Raw genomic sequence first — 27,500 nt, forward strand, 5'->3', positions numbered from 1 at the left:
TGACTTTTCACATGATCTTGGAATAACAAACATTTGTTTCCTCGTGAATCTTTGTGTATTCGGCAAAGGAGCATGTTCTAGAGGCATCATCATGATCAGATTTGACTTTGATCAGGGACTCGACCTGAAACAGCTCTGTGTCTGTCGCTCAGCTAAAAACGGCTTTCCGTCTCATGATCACGAGAAAACAACGGAAAAAACGCATGGCCTCTTCAGACTTCCGTAATCATCTAATTCACTGAGAGCTGAAAAAATACTGCAGCCTTTCATCTTCATCATCTCCTTCAGAGTGGAATATCAGAAGCATTAATCCGCCTGTGAGGAAAGTGCAGTGCAGAGAGTCCCTGGGAGACGCTGCTCCTGTTCCACATTGCCTTTGACATTTCTGGGTATTTCCAAGGACATCCGTGACCCAGAAGCTGAGGATTTTAGGTCTTGGAGAGGCTGAAACAGGAAGAGACGCGTCGGTGCTGCTGCTGCCTCCGCACTGCGCTCCGCCGCCATTCCCAGCCGATGTAGGCCACAGTCTCCTGCTCGACTCAGAATCAGGTCACTTACTTACTTCACGCTGGCCTGAATTTCACTTTCTATATCCGAATGGAAATGGCTGAGGAATTGAAAGCAGGAACGACTGAGGTGTAAACACACCATGTAGATGAGACCACAAACATCTGACCTTCACATTTACGCGTGCGTGCGTGTGAGAGAGAGAAAGAAATAAAGAAAGCTCCGTCCATAGTGTTTTCTCTCTCTGTGGAACACCAGCAGATGGTCTGTGAGGGCTGGAGTGGCATTAAAGTGATCTCATGTTCTCCAGAGACCAGAGGGTTTCATCCACAAATCAGAAAGATCAGCGCAGAAAGATGTTAGGGGTTTTTTTGGTTTTTTTTTTCTTTTCCTTTTAGCTTCTACACTTTTGTTTAGTAAAAGACATTTCTCATCAACATTCTGCGCGCGCACGTGTGTGTGTGTGTGTGTGTGTGTGTGTGTGTGTGTGTGTGTGTGTGTGTGTGTGTGTGTGTGTGTGTGTCACGCACCACAGTGACCTATAATCCAGTTTGATGTTGAAGGAAACACTGCAGTGACTTGGAGCTTGAAGCCTCACACAACCTGAGCAATGAGGACGTTTCCTCTGCAGGACTCGGAGTGCAGGGAATCAGAGTGTGGACTACAGTCAGGAGTGAATCTCCAAATATTTCAAATGAATCCTCTAAATGATTGTAATTCAGATTTATAAAACTTTGACCAGGACCAAGAGCACAGCTAAGACCTGCTGAGGAACTCCTCACTGAAAGATGAAACTGAGGGGTGAAGAGCAGAACCAGGAGCAGACTGCTGAGCAGCAAGTTTCAGAGTAAAAACACAAGTATTAACACCTGAACCCTAAGAATCAAAGATGCAACCGAGTTTGGAGATGGTGTGTGTGTGTGTGTGTGTGTGTGTGTGTGTGTGTGTGTGTGTGTGTGTGTGTGTGTGTGTGTGTGTGTGTGTGTGTTATAAAGTTGATGGCATGTTCAGGTAGAACCCCCCCGTGTCTCTCTAACCTGATTTAAAGCAGTACACCTTGTAGACTTCAGTGTGAAACACCATGTGCTGAGAGAGTAGATGTTCAGAGACACAGACAGACGTTCAGACGTGGGTACAGACAGACGGCTGTCTGGCTCAGGGCTTTCAGCACAGACCTGACATTACAGTTTAAATATATCCTACACCCACAGAGATGAAGATACGCTGTTCATATAAACCACTCAACAATCACACGTTACACAACCTACACACACACACACACACACACACACACACCTGTTCAGAGTATCTGAAGGAGCAGTTCTGTTTCTGATTCGTTTCAAATTCCAACAACTGAACAATAAAAGCTCTTCATAAGTCCACAGTTACACGGACTGTCCTTCCCCGTGACCCATCTCTCCTTCATCTTTCTTTTCTCTCATGCCTCCTCTCTTCTCTCTTCTCCATTTCTCTCTTTCTGGTCTCATTCCTCCTTTTCTCTCAATCATTCCTCTCTCCTCCTTCTCTCCTTTCCCCCTGTACCGTTCCCCTCTCTTTCCTCTCCTCCCTCTCTCGTGTGCACACAAACACACTAGAGAACCACGACCTTCTCCAATTCATTTCTGTCTGCCTTTGAAGATGTCCTCTTTACTCATGTCCTCAATTCTCACATTTAAGTTCTCTCTCTCTCTCTCTCTCTCTCTCTCTCTTTCTCTCTCTCACACACTTTTTCTCTTCCTAGATGTTTAAACTTTGAGAACTGTGATCTTTCACAAGTCTAAAATGTGTGTTAATTTTCTAGCACTACAACTGGTGTGTGTGTGTGTGTGTGCACGCAGAGATTGAAGCAGTGAAGTTTGCTCGTCTGGTATTTAATAAGCTGTGTGAGACGTGCTGCCTGTGGCTGAAGGGATTCCCACCGAGACGTCGCTCTCAGGTTTACTACGAGACGTCGATCCACGCCATCAAGAACATGAGGCGCAAAATGGAGGACCGACACGTCATCATCCCAGACTTCAACACACTCTTCAACCTGCAGGTAACACACACACACACACTTCAACCTTCAGGACACACACACACACACACACACACACACACTCTTCAACCTGCATTTAACACACACTCTCTCTCTCTCTCACTCACTCACTCACACAGATGATGATTTTTTTTTTTTAAGGCTGCACGCATTAAACCTAATCGTGTGTGTGTGAGATCTGATAATTTGTGAAGTTGATCAGAAACATGCTCAGGCATCACTTTCAGATTGTTTCTCATCTTCCCTCACGTGTTCATTTTCACGACCACCGCTGGTGTAATGATCGCACAGCATCGCCATGTCACTACCTCACTTTATAACGTAAACAATTAACTGTGAAACATCTCAAATGGTGTGTGTGTGTGTGTGTGTGTGTGTGTGTGTGTGTGTGTGTGTGTGTGTGTGTGTGTGTGTGTGTGTGTGTGTGTGTGTGTGTGTGTGTGTGTGTGTGTGTGTGTGTGTGTGTGTGTGTGTGTACACATCTCCAAAAAGAGGGGGAGGGAGCACTTAATATTCATAACATGCACTACTCAGAGAGAGAGAGAGAGAGAGAGAGAGAGAGAGAGAGAGAGAGAGAGAGTGTGATTGGTTTGTTTGTGTAGCTGCAGTGTGTAGATTTACTGTAGCACTCGGATCTATTAGTGTGTGTTGGCTAAATATTGGTTGAGAATCGTGTGTGTGTGGGGTTGGCTCCTCCCTGAACAGTGAAGTGATTATTCTCTCGTCACGTTTCTCTCTAAAGCCACATAATGACTCGTAATCTGCTCCTAATTAAACCCCGAACTTTATTTACTCTCATCACACAACTGACATTTCACTTCCTCTATTACACACACACACACACACACACACACACACACACACACACGGGGAACTAGAATTAGTGTGTGTGCTGCAGATAAATTACACTTTTAAGTGTTCTGTAAGTAAATTCTTTCACTTTTTCTCCACTGTTTTAAAAAACAATCCAATCATACACACACACACACACACCACAACTGCTCCTCCTCATCTTACACCATCTAACATTTTAATCATCCATCTGTCATGCACCACCCATTTACACCATCTCAAACAGCGGTCTAACCGCAAACATCCATCTGCTCCACCCCAACCATCCATCCTTCCACCAGACCTCCATCTGCTCCATCCATCCTTTCACCCGACCTCCATCACCACTCCTCCAGCTGCAGATGGACTCAGTGTTGCATTTGTGGCTGGTTGTTGATGTTACAGGTGAATTTCTCATGGACAGGAGATAAGATTTCATACTGGTCGGTTTATGGATGTTCGCATGCCTGGTGTTTTTGTAGGATCAGGAGGAGCAGGCGTTCTTCGCGGTGTTCGATGGTCACGGTGGTGTCGATGCTGCAACCTACGCCGCGAATCACCTCCATGTCAACCTGGTGAAACAGGAGATGTTTAGCCAAGACCCTGTAGAAGCTCTGTGTCGAGCCTTCAAACACACCGATGAGCACTTTGTACAGAAAGCAAAACGAGAGGTGTGTAAACGATTCCCCATAACGGTCACACACGCGCACACACACACACAGGATGTGATGCTCCTGCTCAGTTGTAAGTCGCTCTGAATAAAGGTGTCTGCCAAATGCCATCAATGAAATGAATGCACTAAAAGTCTGTTATGCTCTGAGATTAACCTCTGCCCCGACCCTTACACGTGTGTGTGTGTGTGTGTGTGTGTGTGTGTGTGTGTGTGTGTGTGTGTGTGTGTGTAGAATCTGCGCTGTGGCACCACTGGGGTCGTAACCTTCCTGCGAGGACGGACTCTGTACGTTGCCTGGCTTGGAGACTCTCAGGTCATGCTGGTGAAAAAAGGACAACCTGTGGAGCTGATGAAACCCCACAAACCAGATAGAGAGGTAAGAGTGTGTGTGGGTAGAGGAGGGAGGGGGTATTTTGTTGAGGGGGAGGGAGGGTGGAGGGAGGAAGAGAACTGGTAGATTTTTCTGCTGTTATTTTTATCCATTATGTAATAAGTGGCTGCAGCTGATGGATATAATTTCATTTACCTGCATTTAAATTCCATTTAGTTTCCCGGTGGGATTTGACCGAGTCTGAGCTCTATTCTGGTACAGGGGTGTGTGTGTGTGTGTGTGTGTGTGTGTGTGTGTGTGTGTGTGTGTGTGTGTGTGTGTGTACTACTGAAGATAGAGGTATAAAATAAGCATGCTGAGAAAGAAGAAATGGACAGACTCCTCTCTTGTAGCTCTGTAACAAAGATAAAGTTCAGATTATTTCTACTAAGTGACTGTTTTTATTTGTTCTGTGAAAAAGAAAAGTAATAATAAAGGGGAGACTCGTCTGCTGCTGGTCTGCTGCTTATCAGCTGCTGTGCAAGTTTGTTTAAACAGTAAAAGATGTATGATGTCATTTTTGACTGTGTGTGTGTGTGTGTGTGTGTGTGTGTGTGTGTGTGTGTGTGTGTGTGTGTGTAGGATGAGAAGCGGAGGATCGAGGCTCTGGGTGGGTGTGTGATCTGGTTCGGGACGTGGCGAGTGAACGGCAGTTTGTCCGTGTCGAGAGCCATCGGTACGTAACCTTCAGCATGGATCCATTTTTCTCCTCATTCAGCCTTTAACATGACTGCAGCTCTGACAGCTGTGTGTGTGTGTGTGTGTGTGTGTGTGTGTGTGTGTGTGTGTGTGTGTGTGTGTGTGTGTGTGTGTGTAAAACAGCTCTAAAGTGTCAGTAACGGTCATCTTCAGGACCACAGAGTTTACACTTCTCTGTCTGAAGAAAAGCTGTGATGTAGTTTTATTGGCTGTGAGTGTTTGTAGCTGCTTTAATGTAAATGAGAACACAAGCTAACTTTTATACAAACCTGATTGATTTCATTTCTGTGGTCACTTACGTTACAGCAGCAACAATCCATCCACTACGCTTTTTTCGGCTGCTCCCATTACGGGGCGTCACAGCAGATAATCCGTCTCCACACCCCCCCTGTCCTCTACATCTGCCTCTTTCACACCAACTACCTGCATGTCTTCCCTCACCACATCCATAAACCTCCTCCTTGGTCTTCCTCTTTTCCTCCTTCCTGGTGTCTCCATCCTCAGCATTCTCCTACTGATATACCCCATGTCCCTCCTCTACACATGTCCAAACCACGGATACTCTTCCAACACAAATCACTCCTGCTATCACTCTTCTCCACCCACTCCACCCTGCCTGCACTCTTTTCTTCACTTCTCTAACACTCTCTCCATTACTTTACACTGTTGACCCCAGGTACCTGATACCCCTCCACCTTCTCCACCTCTTCTCCCTGCAACCGCACCCCTCCACTGCCCTCCCTCTCATTCACACACATGTACTGTCTTACTCCTACTCACTTTCATTCCCCTTCTCTCCAGCATGTACCTCCACCTCTCCAGGATCTTCTCCACCTGCTCCCTACTCTCACCAATAATCACAATATCATCCACAAACATCATAGTCCACAGAGACTCCTGTCTGACCTCGTCCTTTAACCTGTCCATCACCACTGCAAACAGGAAAGGGCTCAGAGTCGATGCTTGATGCAGTCCAACCTTCACCCTGAACCAGTCTGTCGTTCCTACTGCACACTTCACTGCTGTCACACTGTCCTCATACATGTCCTGCACCACCCTCATATACTTCTCTGACACACCTAATCCACTGTCTACTCATAAATAACAAACTCATTATGTATGAATTATAATTAATTAATTAATTATTCATTAAAAAAGTCTTGACGATGCCTGAAACCTGACTTGGCTAAAGCATTGTCTGTAAAGCAGGTCTGTAACAGGACATGCCACAGGCGCAGTGACGACCAGCATCATTGTTTGATTTTATTATAATTTTAAATGTTTATTCATTTTGCCTCCTAATGCTGATTCGTTGTTTTTGTTCTGCACCATAGTTTCTTTTTGTTTTGAGCTTTTAATAATGAACATTGTCTCAGAGCAGCTTTACACAGATAATGTGGTGATAAAAATGAATAAGTTCTTTATAAGTGTAAGTTTGTCCCTGATGAACAAGTCAGTGGAGACTGCGGTGAAGGAAAATCTCCCTGAGATGCAGAAGGAGGAACCAGAGGAGGAACCAGACTTAAGAGGGAACCTCATCCTCATCTGGGTGCCACCGAATGTCCATTTATTACAGATAAAAGATGTTGAGGTGCAGTGATGGTGATCAGAGCAAACTGTAGTCCTGAGTCAGTGTAGCAGACTGTTGATATTAACTACAGTCCAAATCCTCAAAGCTCCTGATCTTACTCCAGGATTTCATGGATCAAGGCTGTAGATAAACATCACCAGCTGCACAAAGTTGCCTCCAATTGAAGGGAACCTCATCCAGAGGCAGACCAGGATATATGAGTGTGAGAATGAGTGTAAGAGAGAGAGAGAAGGATATGGATTATTAAGTCTCTTTATTGTTGTATGAAAGTTAATGTCACTGTGCAGTTTGGACTCTGGTAAGATTCACTCTGGCAGCAGAACTAAAAGGGAGAAGCAGAAGGAAACACAGACATGAGGATCTCTGGGATAAGAGACGACCCACCACACCACCATCAACAAACCTGAGTGAACGTGTGAGAGTGAGGAGACGACAGCATCCAAATATCCCAGTTCACCAAACACTCCATATCCATGATCCCTCCAGATCTGCTCCTTTACCTCACAAACACCTACTGACTAAACACTCCACTAAATAAATGTGTTCAGCCTCGACTTGAACACTGAGACTGTGTCTGAGTCCCGAACACTGATTGGAAGGTTGTTCCATAACTGTGGGGTTTATAAGAGAAACATCTGCCCCCTGCTGGAGTCATTATTTGAGGAACCAACAAATAGCCTGCACCTTTTGATCTAAGTAGGCGTGGAGGATCATCCTGGTACAGAAGCAAATACTTATGATCATGAATTTTTTTCATATTCATTGCTAATGAATCAAAACATTTATTTACTTATACATTTGATTGGTGGGTGAATCTAATAAATAATTAGGCCAGATTAATAACGAGGTCGAGCGATAGTGGACTTAACACTCCTGTATGTAAAATATTACCGAACTTTATTACAAAAATTAAAAAGCAGTACTTAATCATAAAAATATGAATATATTCTTTGAATAAATTATAAATAATAATACAGTGGTGCCTCAACTTGCGAGTGTAATTCGTTCTGGGGACGAGCTTCACAACCCACAATGCTCGTGCTCTAAAACATTTCCTATAAGAAATAAAGGAAATTCACTCGATGTTCCACACAGCCATAAATACACACACAATAATATTTTTGTTTTGTAACAGTAATTATTATTAAATGTTGCTGCATACTGCTCTCATCTGTAAACACAGCATGTGGTGGCAGTGATGTCCCTCTAGAGGCTGCTCTCATAATGACAGCGGACTGGAAGCCGGAAAAAATATCGGGATGGATTTTTGCTGCTAGTTCCAGCAAACGGTTATCGGTGCCTCGACATCTTAACTAAAGGAACATTTTAGTTTGGAAGCCAAACTAAATAAAATTTCTTTCTTTCGGCTTCTCCCATCAGGGGCGCCACAGCGGATCATCCGCATATTTGATTTGGCACGTTTTTATGGTGGATGCCCTTCCTAACGCAACCCTCCCTATTTATTCGGGCTTGGGACCGGCACTAAGAGTGCACTGGCTTGTGCAACACTAATGGCTGCGGTTGGTTCCCTGCCTGGGGATCGAACCTGGACTGCAGCGGTGAGAGCGCCGCATCCTAACCACTAGACCACCAGGGAACCTGAAACTCAGAGGGCCGTTCCAAATATAGTGGCCATATTCAGCCCATGGGCCGTAGTTTGGGGACCCTGGTTTAAAGAAGGGTTTAATAGTTTACATCATCTGTTCCCAGAACATTGTTGCCATCACCAGTGATAATCTGCCATTAGAAGTGAAACTGAAGAGTTTTACATTTATACCTTAATGAAGCTGGTGTGTGTGTGTGTGTGTGTGTGTAGGAGACTCTGAACACAAACCGTACATCTGCGGCGACGCTGATCACGGCCTGTTCCCCCTGGACGGTACTGAAGATTACCTGATCCTGGCGTGTGATGGTTTTTACGACACGGTGTGTCCGGAGGAGGCGGTGCGTGTCGTCTCTGATCACCTGCAGGAGAATAACGGAGACACGGCCATGGTGGCCCACAAACTGGTGGCCTCGGCCCGTGACGCCGGCTCTAGCGACAACATCACAGTCATCGTGGTGTTCCTCAGGGACCCCCGAGCTCCACCTCCATCCGACGAGCAGCAGGATGATGAAGAGGAGGAAGCTGAGGAGGACGAGGAAGTGGAGGATGAGGAGGAGGAGGAGATGCAGGCCGAGTTGGTGTGTCAGGACGGCGGAGGGGAGAACGGAGGGAAAGGGCGCAGCGGCTGGCCCCTGCAGCAGTGCTCGGCTCCTGCTGATCTGGCTTACGAAGAGCGCACCGACTCGTTCACGGACCGGACGAGTCTGAGCATCACGGGGCCCGATCTCCTGCTCACGCCTGGCAGCTGCTTCTGCCCCATCTCCAGCTGCTCAGAGCCAGGGCTGAAAGGAGGAAGAGGGCGCCGGCTGTGCCCCAAACCTCAAGTCCCATCCTGCAGCGGACGCTGGCTGGAGGCGGCGGCTCTGTTCCCTCAGCAGGGACGGAGAAAGAGGAGGATTGATGAGGCGCTCGAGCGCAGGATGGAGGAGAAGCAGCGCATCCGAAAGAAGTCGGTGTGTCGCCGTGTCCTGAGCTCCCGGCCTCACGTACCTGAACCGTCACGCTACGCCGAAACCAGGCCCGGAGTCGCAGCTCCACGCTTAACACACGAATACGCCATCTAAACACACACACACACCCACACACCAGTGCATTTCCTCGTTAATGTCAAACCATATTTTATACACATTACATCTGCTACAGTAATACACCTGTTTCCCCTCACCTGCAGCTTATCCCTACATTATACACACACACACACACACACCCACCCCCACCCACCTCTGATAGGAGACAGAGAGGATTTAAAGCAGAGGAAGTGTAGAATATTCTGCCATTTATTTATTTTGTTCTGGTGAACAGAATCAGCAGCATGGTGAGATGTTCAGCTGAAGTTCCAGAGAGTCGGCAGCGTTTGTGTCGGTTATAACAGGAACGTCACGTCACGTAAGCGCCATTTAATTAAACATCCCGTTTGCCTCGCAAAAAAGATGTTCAATCCTACTGCTGACTACCACAGGAGCTACAGTGCACACTAACAAGGTTCTCTAGACATTCTTCAGACACGAGAGATCGAGACCAAAGAAAGGCCATGCAGCCGTGTGTGAGATGGTACCTTATTCAGTGTGTGTGTGTGCGCGCGCGCGCTCCCACAGTAATAACATCTTGGTGAGATTTGTTGAGGTAGGGGGTGTGGCCCAAACACAGAAGGCATGACGTATGCGAAATGAACCTTACTGTAGAAATAGTGTTCTGGAGATACACTGTATCTCCCCCCCAACACACACACACACACACACACACACAAGCAAGCTAATCTGGGTAACGGGGTACAAGTTGCTAATATTCTATTTGAAATATATACTAGTGCTACTCAAACTTAAAGTTCTTCCTCCACACACAAGGACCAGAACATCACCCTTCAATTCCTCGTCGCCTCCTGCGACATGGCCGTGTTTCCTCCCTGTGAGATGAGAGAAAACTTTCTCCACTCACATCATCATCATCTTTATCTTCAGCTCAAACCTGAGCTCAGTTCCTCCAGGAGCCGCAACAAAGCAACGCCGAGGAGAAACGTCCATGACGACTCCTCAGACACACACACACACACACACACACACACATACAGGCTCAGACTGTGGAAGACTGAAAACCTTCATGATGTTACACATTTACACGCCTCCATTTTTTTGTTGTAAAAAGTCCATGGAGCCTAAACAACAAGCCGACGTCATCATCTGACCTGTGGGTCACAACGTGAGAAACGCTGCGCTGAGGTTCTGCGTCTCAGACACAGTGTTTTCTCTCTCCTTCGTTCCCTATTTACCTCTGACGGGGCACAAATATATTTAACAGAATTGTAGTTATACATGTATATATGTATTTTTGTGTGTGTGTGAAATGCTGTCTGTCTTATTACACTCGTAGTTGTGTATTAACTTTAGCCATGATTTACATTTAATCCAGAATCAAAATACTTGAAACTATTTAAAAAGGAGGACGTGCCATGAACAAACACACGCTCACGTGTCCGATGGCTTTCTACTCCATGATCAGGGATCCTGAGCCTCGGCGTGTCTCTCATTTCCCGTCTCTCCCTTCTTTCTCGGTGTTTGTCACCTCGGCACCTCTGCTTTTTTTTTCCTGTAAGCAATAATGAACTTACTAAAGCCATGAGACTCTCAGAGCTGCAGAGCAAAGATTCTCCCACGGGTTCCCCATGCCTTTCACCGGACTCTGTTCCACAGGAGCACTTCAGCCAAAATCGAAACGTACGCAAAGTCTTGCAGACACGTTTGCTGTGAGGATTACGTCTTTATGAGGGGAAAGAACAAACAAGATCTCCGGGACTTTAGTGCAGAAACTCGTGCCATGGAGGTTAAATCTGGAGAAATAAGAATCTGTGGTGTATATGGTGTAGTTACAGGGGTGTTGCTGTAGGGGGCAGAAGCAGTACAGCTACACATTTCTATTCAAGACCGTTATTTAGCTTTTAAATTTTTTTTATTATTTTATTTATTATCATGAATAATCGACTATTTTTAGTTTTTTGTGGCTTTAATCATAGATGAGTATAACTCCACCCCCCAGACTCCACCCCCCCCCCAGACTCCACCCCCTCAGAGAAGTAAATATCGAATAAATAATAACGAGAGAAGGTTTCACTTCAAAACCAAAAAGATGTGAACTTTACACGGCGAAGCGTCTCTGCTGATCTGCGGAACTGCACCTGGTTTATCCCGGTTTGAGACGTGAGAAGACGTCCTGATGTCCCCGTGAGAACGTGCAAGCTGTGGATCATGATCAGTTGACTGACTATTACAGAATCATTAAATATGTTAGCCTTGAAACATGACCACACACAGATCATCATCATCACCACACCTCTGATGAGTCATGTCTCGTCTTCTGTCCTGGACCGGACACGTGACGTCTCGTCTCAGCGGCGTCTCCTCTGGGAACCTCAGTAACCTGCGGACACAAGACCCCGTTCCCCATCCGTTAAATTAGCTCACAGTTAATAGTGAACCTGTGTGTGATAGCGTGTGTGACAGAGTGTGTGTGTTCCGTGCTAATGTAGTATTTATTATAAATATGTATATCGGGTGACTATCATGTATAAAGCGTGTAAGAAGTGTTTGTGGCTTGTGTATGTTTTTACAACAACGCTGTGCAACACAAACATACACACAAATTATTCAAATAAAATTAATATATAAATATTTAAATTAGAAAACTTTGCATAATAGAATACGTTAAATACTCTGTTATAATACTAATATATTTCTTTTAAACATAAAATGTCTTAATTATATAAAAACAATGAAAAAGGTAATAAAACACTAAATAAATTCAGGAACCAGTACAATTCAAATATTTTTTACTTGTATTGCACTTTAAACAATGGACATTGTCTCAAAGCAGATTTACACGGATAAAGGAATGGGCGGGGTTATGCAGACAATTTAATGAAGGGGTGGGGTTATGTAGATCATTTCAGGAAAGGGTGGAGCTGAGATAAACAAATTTTAATTGAAGAAAGCAGCAACATCAACAGCTCACACACATGATATAAACGATAACACACTGCAATCAGTACACTAGTGTGTGTGTGTGTGTGTGTGTGTGTGCCAGGTGGTCTAATTTCACTCCTGTGTGTACGCCATAGCCTGGTGGTGATGCAATTTAATTAAACATGCTGCCTTTTAATCAACAACACTTTTAATCTCACAGAGAAAACCGTGTGAAACACAGGGGCGTGTTTAAATAATTAAAACACCAAAACTCACGTCAAAGGTGAAGACGTCATGTCCTTTCTGTCCTCATCCTTTATTTGCCAATGAGGAGAAATAAAAAGCACAAGTCATGTGACAGAGTGAAGAGCTGCTCAGAGGCGTGGAGCAGAAACGCTCTTGTCTGGGTTACATAAACGTTCATTGTCCTGAGTTATTAATTGAAATATTTGTGATGCGTAAGTGCTGCTGAACTCTACAGACTCGCTGAAGTGCACTTCACTAAAACAGAAACACACAAGCCGTGAGAGCAACACAACATGCTGAGGGACACGACATGGTGTAGGGATGAGAAATCAAAAGTGTTCAACTCAAATCCATTAGAAGTTTTAGAGCCTCTTTCCCCAAACAAGAACTTAGGGTTCTGCTGAAGATTAAAACAGGGCTGATGTGATCATATTTTCTAGATCTAGTGAGGACTCTTGCTGCTGCATTCTGAACTAACTGAAGCTTATTAATTTTAGCAATATTTCTAAGGTGAAAGAAGGCGATCCTGGTGATGTTATTCACGTGAGACTCAAAGGAAAGACTCGGGTCAATAATCACACCAAGGTCTTTGACAGCTGTACACACTGAGACAGAAACACCATCCAGAGATGCTACAGAATCAGAAAGTTTACTTCTAGCTGCATGTGGTCCTAGTAAAAGTACTTCCGTCTTATCTGAGTTGAGCAGATGGAAGTTATCACCAAGAGGCAGCAGATATAAAGAGAAAAGCAGTGGGCCTAAGACAGATCCTTGCGGAACACCAAACTTTACCTCAGAGAGTGTGTAGAACTCACCATTTACATCAACAAACTAATAGCGATCAGTCAGATAAGACCTGAGCCAGGACAGAGCCGTTCCCTTTGTTCCAACATGATGACAGTTTGGCCCTTGCTGTTTTAAGGGCTGCCTTGTCGCCTGCCCTGAATGCAGTGTCGGGTCTTCAGGAGTGCACGCACCGTGACATTTATCCACGGTTTCTGGTTGGGATGTACGATGATGTTCTTGGAGACGGTGACATCATCATTGCTGCTGTGGACTCCTCCAAGTCGGTGAAGTTGCCGTTGGTTGCAGCCTCCATAAACATGTCCCAGTCAGTACATTTAAAGCTGTCCTGAAGAGCTGAGATGTCTTCTGATGGCCAGGTTCTCACCTGCTTTCGAGCTGGTCTTGAACACCTGTTGAGTGGTCTGTATGCCGAGGATGAGCAAAACAGAGATGTGGTCTGAGTGAGATGGGGCGGGGCTTCGCCAGGTATGTGCCCGGGATGTTTGTATAAACAACATATAGTGTTTTCCCCTCTATAAGTCTGTCTGTCTGTCTGTCTGTCTGATGTGATCCACATTGGGAGTGTTGTGATGTAAGTATGTAACACACATCTCTTAGCCAACATTCTGATAAAGCAAGATTTCAAAGGATGACCAGAGCAAATTGTGTGTGTGTGTGTGAATTCTATAAGCACACGACAGCTGGTGTTAGTGAAAAGAAAGACAGAAAAGAACACAAATAGCTCTGAGCAAGTATTGTGATGGACAGGACACCGCCTTCTATGTGTGTGTGGTCAGGAGGCAGGAGAACACTGAGCAGACGTGATGAGGACAAAGACAATGCCAACACTCCCCAAAAACACAAATCAAGGCCAACTCTCACTAAGGATTTCAAAGATCTCGCTCGCTCACACACTCACGCACACACACAATAAACACACAGTGGCCCATTTATAGATAAAACATAACAAATCATACTGATTAAACTCTTTATTTGTGTGTAACTACATCATGTACATGTAGATGAGCAGGGACTCGAGCTCACAGCTCCAGTCAACAACACCACAATCATCTGTTCTAAAACGTGACCTTTCTAACAGAAGAAATAGAGCAGAACGTGTGAGAGAAAAGTGCAACTGTAATCAGGACACAGAGCAGGAGCAGGTTAGGGACACCAGCACAGAGAAGACGGACATGCAGACAAGCACAGTGATGCAGGACAAGCTCACAGGATGCTCCATAATGTGGAGCTGCAGATGCAGAAAAGCAATCAGAATAATCTCCAGGCTTTTCTCTCTAATCTCTCTGCACTCGCTCAGTGTCTGAAAACTCATTTCTCTGTACTAAGAAAAGAAAACAAATCCAGTTTCCCCTAAACTTACTTATAAATGCAGAAGTGTCCCTCAAGGCTTGATACTGAGGACACTTATTATTTACTTTTTACTAGAATATATAAACTAAATAAACTTAATAGAGCATAAAGTGTGCAGATAAAACAGATGAGAAAAAAAAATCCTAAATCTGTTCTTATAGACACAAACTCTAGAACTCACAGCGACAAAGTAGTGCCAGTTATTTTACAGCCTGATGGCATATGGATACAATAAGGAGACACCAAGTTTCCTCCAATCTGAAAAAGTAGTTCCTGCAATGCAACAGGAATTGTACATAAATATGTTCAATAATAGTTGATAAATATTTATTATTTATTATTTTATTATTTAAGTCTGAGTTGAACACACACACACACACACACACACACACACACAAATGTAACCATTTACATAACATGTTTATTGTGACATGGAGAAAAAAAAAAAAGAATGCACAGTATAGACACTAAATAAAAGCCAAGACGAACGTGAGAGTGAGATGCAGAACAGGTGAGAAACTGCTGATGGTCAGGAACATGATACACCCTGATGAAGGTGAATCTCTGGTGAGACACAGGTGAAGGTTATTTAAGGTCAAGTATGGTGTAGAATGATGACAGGGAGTCTGGGCTGAACATGCTGTGTCTCTGGGAAGCGCCCCCTGCTGAAGCAGGACAAAGAGGGGAACACACAAACACAAAGTTGCAGTAGGAGCAGATGATTGGAGAAAGATGAAGAGCAGCAGGTTTCCTCGCTCGGGAACAGTTCAGCCTGAAATCAAACGTCTGAAACGTTTATTAAACAGGAAATGAATTACTCACTGAGTTTCCTGTGAATGTGGACACGAGGACAGAATCGCACGCGTGCAAAAGGGGTGTGCAAAGGGGTGTGGCCTAAAGCCTGACAGGTAGAGATGAGATGTAGAAAGTGGAGAGTGTACAGATCCAGCACCTTACAGAGCGTCTCTCACACTTGTGCAAAAAACATACAGTGGTTCACAATCAGTAATAAAGTCCTTAATGAAATACTTATTTCCTCATACTTTGTTCCTCAAGCCGAACATCTCCATCCACAACATACACACACACACACACACACACACACACACACACACACACACATATATATATATATATTTCTATATGTATATGTACACCCTTGGTCACATAACAGAATGCACAGCTCTGTAGTATACAAGCTTTCCATTTCTAAATACTGTACACACACACACACACACACACACACACACACACACACACACACACACACACACACACACACACACACACACACACACACTCTCCCATGTAGTCTGAGTCTGCTGATCACCTCTCAGTGGTCTCCCCAGTCACAAAGCTCAGATCATCAGGCATCAGTTGCTCTCCTTAAACACACACACACACACACACACACACACACACACACACACACACACACACACACACACACACACACACACACACACACACTTTTCACTCCATCTGTGTAAAGCATTTAATAAACTCTCAGCACTCTGCAGAATCAGAATTTAGTGAAAATATTTCATTAAAAAAAAAAAGAAAAGTGTGTGTGTGTGAGAGTGAGAGAGAGAGAGAGCGAGAGAGAGAGAGAGAGAGAGATGGGATGGTATAAGAACCTGAGCAGGGCAGTGTAAGAACCTCTCCATCCTCCAGAACTCCAACCTCGTCCTCATTCTCGTTCTCGGTGTCACACTCCACCTCGCTGTCACTGCTCATACCCGGAAGCAGGTGTGCTGACGGCTTCTGACACAACAAGCCTACACACACACACACACACACACACACACACACACACACACACACACACACACACACACACACACACACACACACACACACACAAAGCACTTTATCAGTGCGATAATAGATGACCACAGAAATAGCAGTGATCATATTTATCTTGCTAAAAACCACAGAACAGACTACATTACAGATGTGTGTGTGTGTGTGTGTGTGTGTATCACCTTCTTCAGGGTGTGAGGATGAAGATGTTGGCTCTGTGAGACTCAGCAGTGATTGGTGGATGTCTCCAGAGCAGTCATGCTCAAAATCTAATGATGCATCAGTCAGCAGTGCAGCACTGAAACAGCGAGAGAGAGATGTGTGTGTGTGTGTGTGTGTGTGTGTGTGTGTTTACTAAATCACTGGCCTTCAGCTGCATACACTACCCATGATGCACTGGAATATTTGAGCCCTATATAGTGAAGAGGTAGTGTGCTTTGAGACAGGGCATCCTTACGTGCTGCCGGTGGGCCTGCGCAGTTTGCTGCCTGCAGGGGGCGTCGTGTTCAGAGCAGGCAGGTTGAATGTTTCGCTCCCTGCGGCTCCGTAAAGAGACTCGTCGGGTTTGGGCTGGTTCTCAGAGAAACCAGAGAGAGAAAGAGGCGAAGTGTGTGCACTTTGAGCTTTCACTGAAACTAAACACAACAAAAACAACAAATCAGAGAGAGACACAAGGTGCTGATTTGGGACGAGGCCGATGGATTTGTACACACTTTCAGCAGTGGAAGGTCCCTCTCTAGGACACAGCGAAGGTTCAAGCGCATCTCCTGCTGCTCCTCTCAACTCTTTCTCACCAGCCTCACCATTTCGGCGTAAGGAGACTCCTCCCACTGCGCCTCCCACATCCTGCTTGGGGGAGACAGCTTTCTTGCTACCTGTTTAACACACACACACAGTAGAGTTTTAAAGTGCTGACAGAAGCCTTCTTTGTAATGCACCATGGGTAATGGGTTTTTTCTGTACCGTGGCGACCATGTTTGCTCGTCCCTGGAGCTTTAAACAGCAGGTCCAGTTCTCGTGGTTTGCGTCGTGCTGCTGTTTCCGGGTCGGTTGATGCGTTGTGATCCAGAACCGAGCAAAGAGGAGCGACTCGAGCATCAGAGACTCCGGCACGAGCCTCCAGCTGCCCCTTTACGTCCGCCATCTTGCTGCGAACCTCTGCCATCTGTGCCTTGAGTCGGGTCAGGACGGCCGAGTCCGGGGCAGAACGACGCACAGGCTGAGAACGACGCTCTCGCTCTTTACGGGCCGAGACCAGAGCCGCTGCGTAAAAACAAGGTGTGTGTGTGTGTGTCTTGAGGGAATTGAATTGGAGAAACGCACACCGGTGTGTTTTCATTTCTAGTTTTAAACAGCTTTTAAATTTGGAGTGCATAAAGTATTTGTTCCCAATAATTACAACATGCTCAGGTCAGCTAATGATCCTCTACAGCTACAGGAGTTCTCACACACACACACACACACACACACACACACACACACGTGTGCGAGTTAATTAAAGAGCATTACCATGGCTGGGGATCAGCGAGGCAGGTGGCCGGGGCTGGATTCCCCACAGAGACTCCACATGGCTGTTCTCTTTCAGGTCCAGTAGCTGGATCAGTATAACCGGGTCTATTTCCAGCAGACTGGCCGTGGCTCCTGCTGCATTCCTCCTTGAACCCCGGATTCCTGCGCTGGAGCCTCCTGAGCAGCAGGGGGAGACACGGCACTCAGTGTGGCTCACATACACAAACACACCACCAAATATAGAAAATTAATTCAGGGTTCCCACTGGAATTCCATGACCTATAATGACCGGAAAACAGGCCGCTGTTGTGCTGAGCACTGAGCAGACTAAAACCAGCACTAAACATTCAATAACGGTTAATTTACACAAATCTGAGTTTAAATTCCGGTTGTAAAAGATAAGAATTTGTCAAGAGTTCGTAATCTAATAAGCTACATTTTCAATTCTGTCAGCGACCACATACGCTACCTAACACAGGCTACAGTTCAAAAAATTATTTTTATTATAACTAGCTAGCTAATGTTTTAGCTACATAACACTTGTACCATAAGGCACCATAAGATTTCAGCCTCCAGGGTCTTTGCTGGTGTTAATCCGAGACGCACTCCACTGTGTCTCACACTAAAGTCACCGCCGGAGGTGCGAGCGGCTTCATTAGCTCACGGCTGTTCTCTTAGCGCTACAGTATCTGGGGAGGCTGCAGTAGAGTAGTGATGATCCTGTCAGCTTCACACGTGTAGCTGCTTCTTACTGTTTTCTCCCATATCTGAGCTCAATAGTAGTTTTACAAACTTTACATTTCACTTTTCTGTCATCTATTTTTAACCCCAGTCTTCAAAGTGGTCATTTTATAGCCAAAGCTCTTAAAAGATTTTCCCGGCATGTTTGCGTTAGTTTCCAGCTCCAGCCTGGTGAGTGCATTTGACTTAAGTGATTGCCAGTTGATGAGCAGGAAGGAAATAAAATGGTGCTGAAATATAGCCGAACCATAACAATGAGCAAAATGCACAAAACAACTTGATTAAAAAAATAAGATATAGAAGAATTCCTTCAGGATATGAGCCACAACCTTTCCTGTGTTCGTTTCCTGCATAATAATAAATAAAATAAAAAATCACCTGTAGCTCCTATAACATCATCAGGAATTTCTCCTTCCTCCAGGTCCATGTTTCCACTGTACTCCACATCATTCTCTCCAGACCTGATATGAGAGAGAGAGAGAGAGAGAGAGAGAGAGAGAGAGAGAGATCAGTACTAAAACATCACCACATCACAGCTCATATCTAACACACAAATCAGCTATAACATTTAGACATTATAACTGGTGAAGTGATGAACTCTGATGATCTTCATCATGGCATCTGTTAGTGTGTGGATTTATTTATTAGGCAGCAGGTGAACATTTTGTCATCAAAGTTGATGTTAGAAGCAGAAAAATGGGCGTAAAGATTTAAGCGAGTTTGAGACAAATTGTGACATCTAGACGACTGGGTCAGAGCATCTCCAAAACTGCAGCTCTTCTGGGCTGTTCCTGGTCTGCAGTGGTCAGAATCTAACAAAAGGTAGCAGGTGGTCATAATGTTATGATGGGTGGATAAAAAGGAGAATCTGGAGTCAGGTAGATGGGGGCTGACCAACACTCTTCAGCCATGGTCTCCGTGGATCTGCTGATTATCTCGGGAACACAGGGTGTGAGTCAGGAAAACACACTCACGCCGAGGGGCAATCTGGAGTAACCAATAAGCCTACTGGCATGTTTTCTGGAGGTGTGAGGAAACTGAATAACCCAGAAAAACAGCCACATGGTCACGAAAACAACAAATCTTGTCAGATTACCAACACGACGTACTGTAAAATAAAGGAATTTATAGTATGTAACAGAGATCTGGAACTCCACCACCAGGTTACTGGATTTCAGTAATACTCATATGAATAAATATAAATATAAAGAGAGAGAGAGAGAGAGAGAGAGAGAGAGAGAGAGAGAGAGAGAGAGAGTGGGAAAGACAGAGAGAAAGGCACATCTCTAACACCGAGCTGACAGGAGTCTTGCAGCAAAATCCACCAGTAAAAGAAATGTGCGTGGGTGAAAATTAGTGTGTTTGTGTGAGCGCGACTGTAGATGTGTGTGTGTGTGTGTGTGTGTGTGTGTGAGAGAGAGAGAGAGAGAGAGAGAGAGAGAGAGAGAGAGACGGAGACAGAGAAAGATAGAAACAGGGAGAGGATAAGGCATTTGGACAGAGGAGCTCTGATGACTCATTTGTCTTATCTGGTTTGAAAGCTTTGTGTGTGTGTGAGTGTGTGTGTGTGTGTGTGTGTCGCTAGCTTGCGGCAGGAGCACCACTGTGACATATCACTACAAATACTAAAACACTTTTCCAGTGCGCGTGTGCGCACACACACACACACACACACACACACACACACACACACACACACACACACACACACACACACACACACACACACACAGCTTTCAGCTCAGATAGAAGCTGTGCTTTTATTAGACAGAGTGCAGAAGAGAGGAATTCTGGGTAAAGCTGCCCTTTCAGGCTGAATTAGTCCTGCCTACTCGCTCCTAAATGCCAGCACTCCGGCGGAGACTCGACTGTCTGCTTGTCTACAGCAGAAAATTAAACACTTTACACAACGACAGCAGCCATGCTGAATAAACCCTGACTCACTGGGTTTATCGGGTCGAGCTCTGATCTCTGAGTTCTGTCTGATTAGCCTTCACTGCCAGCGCTTATTTGCAGTGTTGCTGATTTAATACATTCATCGAATTACAGGTATTACGCCCTCATTAATGATTTACACCAGGATCCCAGACTCAGACGTTCAGGAAGCCTTTGATGAGTGTTGAGCTTCAGCCTTTGCCTCGGATGAAACCGACACTCACATGTTCTCCTCGTCGATGTCGTTCTCCTCCGTGTTGCTGGTGGCCGTGGAGCTGCCGGATGTGCTGCTGCCGTCCAGAGGGTTCACGTCCTCATCTCCGGTCAGACAGTCCACCTCCAGGTCACCGTCAGACAGCTCCTAACATCACACATGGTTACAGGAACCAAATTTAATCGGACATTTGAAAAACAACACCGTGGCAATGAATCATGGTGCCTGATGGCTTACTTTCAAATAGAAAGGAGGTGCAGAGTGGTTTTATATGATTTCAATTCTATTCTATTTGTAGAATGGACTTTGTCTCATAGCAGCTTTACACAAATAAAACGGTGGCAAATGTGGCAGGGAAAAACTCACTGATGGTGTGAGGAAGAAACCTTGAGAGGAACACAAAGAAATCCTGAGCTATTCATATAACATACCCTATATGTAGTGTGCATACGCAGTGAATTCACAGGAAAATAATCACTATATTTTTATCTTTCTTTTCCGCTCAGACGTCTCTTCTCCCCACCCTCCTGATCTTTTGCAGGACTACTTTTTACTTGAGGATGCTGATGAGGAGAAGATGAGATGTCCTGCTGCGCGAGCTGCAGCTCCTTTACTCTCGACAGAGATTAATTCCTCGTGTCACATGTGTCATTAGGTTTGATTTATCACTCGATCTGCAGTTGCTATTTCTGTGCATGAGACATACTTTTAGTCTGGTTTTGAACAGACTTCGTGCGATATGTTCAGATCTGTGAGCCGGGTCTGCTCCGAGCTGCGGATTGATTTCCGACACGTTACAGAACCAAGAACTGATGCTGGTCACAGACAAATAATTATATATTATTTTGAACCGAATCTAATCGGGAGAATTTTGCTGCCTTGGTGACAGCAATTAGATTTAATAAACATCCATAAAATCAGAAGGTAGGGCGTGTCCATCAACCTGGGGGGCGTGTCCATCAACCTGGGGGGCGTGTCCATCAACCAAAATCCTAAACTGACATTTCTAAATAGCACCCTGCCCTTCAAAACAGCTGTGAATATTAACACCAGTGGAATCCTTCTTCTATTAATAACTTCCATATATGGAGTCAAAGACACAACCACATTCCCATTTCAGATTAACCTGCACGTCTGTCTACTATGGACAAGATTCTCTGATTCACATAGTGCATTGTCATAAATGTTAACGACGTGATGCATCAATTTAAAAAAGTGTGCATGGGATACAAGTTGTCATATGTATCACGATGTATCGCTTTCAACATATTTGCGTCTGTAAAACCCGATTTATTTATTTATAATTATTAGTAGATGCGCTATACTTTTATTATTTAGAAAGTGACCAATAATTTGTGACTAATATTTTCTATGTAGCTCGATTTCTCCTCGCTAAACTGTATCTCGAGCGCGTTCTCTTTTAGCATCACTGCTGCTACGTGAATATGCAACACTACGGAGGCCGAGGCGTGTCCTGAGAGTCAGAGAATACAGATTAACATGGCAAAGATAGAGCTGCAACTTCCTGAAGACAACAGGTTTTTTTTTTTGCACTACAAAGGCGTGTGAAAGGGCCGTGCGTTAGAAGTGCGTTAGAAGTCAGAAGGCACTAAAGTAAACTGATGATAAAAGTGGGCGATCTTTACTTTAGAAACAGGTTTGTACTGCATCGTAATAAGGAGGAATCGTATCGTATTGCATCAGTGGCTCTTCATATGTATCTGTAATGTATCGTATCGTTTGTGAAATGTCTCCTTACATTTGAGTCATCATGCTGCGTCTTTTCTTCTTCCTCTTCCTCCTCCTCCTTTGTCTGGTCCCCGTTCACCAGTGACCCGTCCTCTACCGTAGTGCTCTTCCCAGGGCGGGAGTCTCGGCCCGAAGCAGTGGTACTGGTGCTGGATGTGGGCTGGCACATGCGATGATCGGGTGGGGACGAGCTCCGAGAATTCTGTCGCCGGAAAAGTTCGATGGCCAGCCTCTGATCCACACACACACCACAGACACATACAGGGTGTGTAGTGTGTGTGCAGTGTGTACACAGCGTGTAGTGTGTGTGTGCAGTGTGTTTCCTGCACTCACCTCCTTCAGGTTGTTGATCTGTTGGATGTAGCTGGACTGCGCCGCCTCCAGTTGGCTGATGTACCAGTATTGATCACGGCACTTCTGAAAGAAGGTGGGTGATCTCACCTGATACCTATACACACACACACACACACACACACACACACACACACCCTTACTTCTTTATGCATCATAACACACACAGGAGGACGTGACGATTTCAACACAAACCTCAGGATGAGTGTGTCGGTCTGCATGTTGAGATACCCCTCACTAGCGAGAAGATCCAACCTGAAGAAGCGGTTGTAGCCCCAGCACTCGCCCACCTCGAAGTCTGATGCAAACTCGCGGATGATGTTCTTGGTCGGGTCATTGGAAGCCTGATGCACCATCTCTACACGGTACTCATACCTGCACACAGGTAGGCTGAGGATCAACATGAAAGTGCTACAATCATACTACGGAGGTGATAGGCCCAGATCAACATGACACACACACACACACACACACACACACACACACACACACACACACACACACACCACACTGATATTTATATATAAAAAAATAAAAGAGTTCTTTACTTGGAGGTCTCAGGCAGGCCAGCTGACAGCTCCAGGAAAACGGAAAGGTAGTTTCCACGAACAACGCCGTTACCATCCTGAAACACACACACACACACACACACACACACACACACACACACACTGAGCATTTTATCAAGGTGACACTAAAAATATAGAGAAAACAAAAGTGTAAAAATCACTTACAGGGTAAACCTTCAGCCTCCAGCACAATCCTGACACCTGGAGTGGAGGGCTATACACTGGGTCTGCTCTCTGTCTCAGTGTACTGCACACACACACACACACACACACACTCAAAATCACACACACCTACCTTAACTGCAGAGACATTAAATCCATTAAATACCTGAAGTTTGCCAGAACGAAAGTGCTCGAGTCATAAGCAGGAACCAGCTCACTGAGGAAACACACATGTAGGAAAGTTCTAGATGAACAGATTTACCATTCAAACATTTACATCTTTCTCCAAATGTTGTGATCCATAAACCCAACAAAAGAACAAGTAACAGAAGTTTGACAGACAAAACGGTTAACAAATGTTCAAACACTTCTGTTTCAGCGTCTCTGTAATCATGTTTTTATTCAAGTAAACAAGTCAAACAAGTAAACAAATAAATAAATAGTATGTTTGAAGTGTGTAAGATGAAAGGATTAATTTACACACTTTCAGGCAGTGTTGCTCTGTGTGAGCGTGTGTGTTACCTGGTGAAGTCAGGTGGTACAGGCGTAGTTACGAATGACTGCATGGGCTTCCTGTGAACCTGCTGGAACATGAGCAGGATCTCTGGGCTCTTCAAGATCAGCTCACTCTTACTGCAAGAGCGCAGCTGGAATAGAACATACAGAACAGATTTATTTAGATAGACAGATACACACACACATACACACAGATAGATAGATAGTTTTTATTTATTGAATTGCCATCCTTTACTCTCATTTATGTAAATAAGGTTAATAAAACTTAAGGTTGACCGATTCCTTACTGATCATTTTTCCAGCTTCTGGTCTGCTGTTATTACAAGAGCGGCCTCTAGAGGCAAATCACTGACACCACATGCTGTTTGTATTTACACACGAGATGCACAGAGAGCGCTATATTATATTTATAATTTAGTAATTATATAACTATAATTATTAATGAATATATTCATATTTATTTCATTTAGCACATTTTAAAAATTCAGTACTGTTTGTTTTTTTGGTTAATAAAGTTTAGTACTATTGGATACTATTTTATCCAGTATCCATTATATCGGTTGATTAATCGATTATTGACGAGTACAATCCAAACTAACTATTTGTATAATATCAACAAAACAGTCCATCAACAGTCCTTCACCCACCTGGTGATCCACTTCCTGCAGTAGAGACTCGAGCAGCTCTGTCTCCTGTGTGAGGGACGTCTTTTGACCTGTCCAACACACACACACACACACACACTCAGTTCTTCTCTCTATCTGAAAGTACACTTGAAGTGTGTGTGTGTGTGTGTGTGTGTGCGTGTGTGTGCAGTTTACCCATGAGTGTGATGAGTTTGTTCTTGAGCTGATTGTCCAGCCGTGCGATCATCATCTCTACAGCGTTCCTAATCTCTCGCACTCGCTCGTCCTTCGCCCCTCGCACCGCCTCCACATTCTTCTCCTGAGTAACACACATACACATCTCTCACACACTTACACACGTGAACTGTTTTAAATCAGACACACAGACTGCACAAATTCTGCCCTCTGTTTGAGCTGTAAAAATAGTGAACTCTAGTGCCCCCTAGTGGATAGCCCTCATCATGGACGCATTTTAAAGTGAATCGTTTCTTTTTGAACAAAACTTCTGGTCAGTGTACCACTTCCTGGACGAGGCTGATGAGCTCCATGAGACGACGTCGCAGTTTGGCCACCTCCTCGTTCACCTTGTTCACATGCTGCTCGTAAATCTCAGCCAGGGGCTTGAACGTGTGTCCTCCGTGCTGTAATAAAAAAAAATATCCAAACAAAACAATCCAAAAGACAATGATGTGTGTATCTGTGTGAGATCTGTGTGTATCTGTCACATTAACTGATTACAACTCAATAGGAAATAACAGTATTCTGACTACAGGAGTAAGAACTAAGTGTGTACCATGCCTCCCCACAGTGCACACTGATGACAGATGCATTTCTTGCAGGTCCAGCAAAACACACTCAACTTCTCATGGTGGTTTTCACATCTGTAAATAAATAAAATTGATTTAAAAAACAGCTTGAGAATAAAATCTGAATCACACAAAGCATTTCTGAGGACAGCACAAGCGACTGTTTTCAGGGTGGCAGCTGAGCGGCTGGTGTCGCTGTGTGACGAGAAGAGTGGAGTGTGTCTTCACCCAAATATAAACTATTTTTACATTTATTTCATTTTATTTAATCAATTTAAATGTGTGCCAATATAATATATATATATATATATATAATTTAATAAATATAATAAAAAGTGTCATGTTAATTTTTTATATTTAATTTATATAAAATATTATTTAACCAAGCAGGAGTTTAAATAAAAAATGTTTGCTGATGTTCACAAATGTTAATCATATAAAATGATGTTAATAAAAACAATTTTATCTTTTGTAAATTGAACTGAACAGTGATTTATAAACTGAGGTTTGTACAGAACAGTGGATTTCATGTACCTTACACCCCATTGTGAGTGTGAATACACACACATACTACTGTCAATCATTCCAGATTCTTTTACTGATTCGCTCTGATGGGGCGGGGCAGGACAGGGAGGGGGTTAAAGGTCATTTCATCACTGCTGTAGGAGCAACACGTAGAGAAAACGTGTGTGATGTGGAATAAACAGAGGGGTGTGACACAAAACAACAGCGTGGAGAAACGCAGGTAGCAGCTCAGTTGGTTAAGATGTTCAACATCTGATCAGAAGGTTGTGAGGTTCAAATCCCAGCACTATTAAGTTTCCACTGCTGGGCCCCCGAGCACGGTCCTAACCCTCATCTGCTCACTAGTGTAAATGAGAAGTTGCTCTGGAAGAGAGTGTAAATGTAAAATGTAGTGAGTATAATGGTGTGGTGGTGTGAACACGGTGTGCTGCTCACTTGTCTTTATCATTTTCTTCATGTTTGGAGAGATTACAGAGCTGCAGTGTGTCCAGCTGCTGTGTGACCTCCTCGGCCCAGCGGCAATTCACCAGCTCCCGCAGCTGTAACGGAGCTCTTTACACACACACACACACACACACACACACACACACACACACACGCTATGCTATAATAAGTGATGCTATATTCACATCTTAATCCAGAATCACATCTGTTTTTTTAGTCTTATACACACATAATCCCCTTTTATCTACTATTCCTTTATTCACTTCAGTCTGATCTTTATTTTGTATCTTTATAAATAAAATACATTTTGATTTTTTCCATTAAAAACAGTCAAATATTTATATCAAATCTCAAATATAGTGGTAGAGTTTAATGTATTTATAATCACTTTGGGGATATTCTGCACTAAATACTGTCGAGTGTGCGCGCGAGTGTGAGGTTTTTGATTTTTTCGACAGTATTTAGTGCAGAATATCCCCAAAGTGATTATAAATACATTTTCGCGCGCACACACTCGTTTTTTGTAACCTGGCAGTGTGTTAAACAGTGACTAACAATCATGTACAGAATATCAACAGATCTCACACTTTCACACTGACTGGAGTAAAAACTTACCGACAGTGTGGACACTGTGCCCTTTGTTCTGTCAGCCAACGCTACCACACACACACACACACACACACACACACACACACACACACACACACACACACACACACAAAATTAAGGTGTATAATTATGAATGCAGTGTTCAGAAACACCAGTCACAATAAAGATGTTCAGTAAGCATGGGAGTGATGGTCAGGGGTTCACATACTTTTGACCACTCAGTGTAAGTAGGAATATCAGTGATTGGTCTGTGGACATCTGTGGACTCAT

The 27,500-nt window shown here is 44.2% G+C and overlaps 2 protein-coding genes and 1 long non-coding RNA gene across 5 annotated transcripts in view; 1 reads left to right on the forward strand and 2 right to left on the reverse strand.

Annotated features, from left to right (window-relative positions):
* ppm1e (protein phosphatase, Mg2+/Mn2+ dependent, 1E) overlaps positions 1-9,479 on the forward strand; it is a 26,979-nt gene extending 17,500 nt beyond the window's left edge. The window contains exons 3-7 of the mRNA XM_046861757.1: positions 2,346-2,545; positions 3,859-4,047; positions 4,282-4,425; positions 5,002-5,095; positions 8,526-9,479. Of these exons, the coding sequence (XP_046717713.1) occupies positions 2,346-2,545; positions 3,859-4,047; positions 4,282-4,425; positions 5,002-5,095; positions 8,526-9,379 (1,481 nt within the window). The 3' untranslated portion in view covers positions 9,380-9,479. The remainder of the gene's footprint in view (positions 1-2,345; positions 2,546-3,858; positions 4,048-4,281; positions 4,426-5,001; positions 5,096-8,525) is intronic.
* LOC124393754 overlaps positions 1-10,173 on the reverse strand; it is a 21,453-nt gene extending 11,280 nt beyond the window's left edge. Inside the window, exons 1-2 of the long non-coding RNA XR_006927364.1 lie at positions 10,037-10,173; positions 1,776-1,803 (exon numbers count right to left, since the gene is read on the reverse strand). This is a non-coding gene — a long non-coding RNA (uncharacterized LOC124393754). The remainder of the gene's footprint in view (positions 1-1,775; positions 1,804-10,036) is intronic.
* A 4,899-nt stretch (positions 10,174-15,072) lies between these two features.
* trim37 (tripartite motif containing 37) overlaps positions 15,073-27,500 on the reverse strand; it is a 14,117-nt gene continuing 1,689 nt past the window's right edge. Inside the window, exons 5-27 of one of the 3 annotated variants that reach the window (XM_046861746.1) lie at positions 27,237-27,277; positions 26,613-26,729; positions 25,640-25,727; positions 25,365-25,487; positions 25,042-25,165; positions 24,868-24,935; positions 24,227-24,351; positions 23,871-23,921; positions 23,708-23,789; positions 23,522-23,598; positions 23,169-23,348; positions 22,956-23,070; positions 22,633-22,854; positions 20,884-21,020; positions 19,103-19,185; positions 17,984-18,160; positions 17,438-17,737; positions 17,188-17,349; positions 16,932-17,109; positions 16,657-16,772; positions 16,309-16,449; positions 15,974-16,056; positions 15,073-15,925 (exon numbers count right to left, since the gene is read on the reverse strand). In XM_046861746.1, the coding sequence (XP_046717702.1) occupies positions 15,998-16,056; positions 16,309-16,449; positions 16,657-16,772; positions 16,932-17,109; positions 17,188-17,349; positions 17,438-17,737; positions 17,984-18,160; positions 19,103-19,185; positions 20,884-21,020; positions 22,633-22,854; positions 22,956-23,070; positions 23,169-23,348; positions 23,522-23,598; positions 23,708-23,789; positions 23,871-23,921; positions 24,227-24,351; positions 24,868-24,935; positions 25,042-25,165; positions 25,365-25,487; positions 25,640-25,727; positions 26,613-26,729; positions 27,237-27,277 (2,766 nt within the window). In that variant the 3' untranslated portion in view covers positions 15,073-15,925; positions 15,974-15,997. Of the gene's footprint in view, positions 16,057-16,308; positions 16,450-16,656; positions 16,773-16,931; positions 17,110-17,187; positions 17,350-17,437; positions 17,738-17,983; positions 18,161-19,102; positions 19,186-20,883; positions 21,021-22,632; positions 22,855-22,955; positions 23,071-23,168; positions 23,349-23,521; positions 23,599-23,707; positions 23,790-23,870; positions 23,922-24,226; positions 24,352-24,867; positions 24,936-25,041; positions 25,166-25,364; positions 25,488-25,639; positions 25,728-26,612; positions 26,730-27,236; positions 27,278-27,500 lie in introns of all 3 variants that reach the window. The other 2 variants (XM_046861747.1, XM_046861745.1) reach the window with 2 other exon arrangements.

This window comes from Silurus meridionalis, chromosome 11 (assembly GCF_014805685.1).
Source record: "Silurus meridionalis isolate SWU-2019-XX chromosome 11, ASM1480568v1, whole genome shotgun sequence".
In the NCBI taxonomy this organism is placed as follows: domain Eukaryota; kingdom Metazoa; phylum Chordata; class Actinopteri; order Siluriformes; family Siluridae; genus Silurus; species Silurus meridionalis.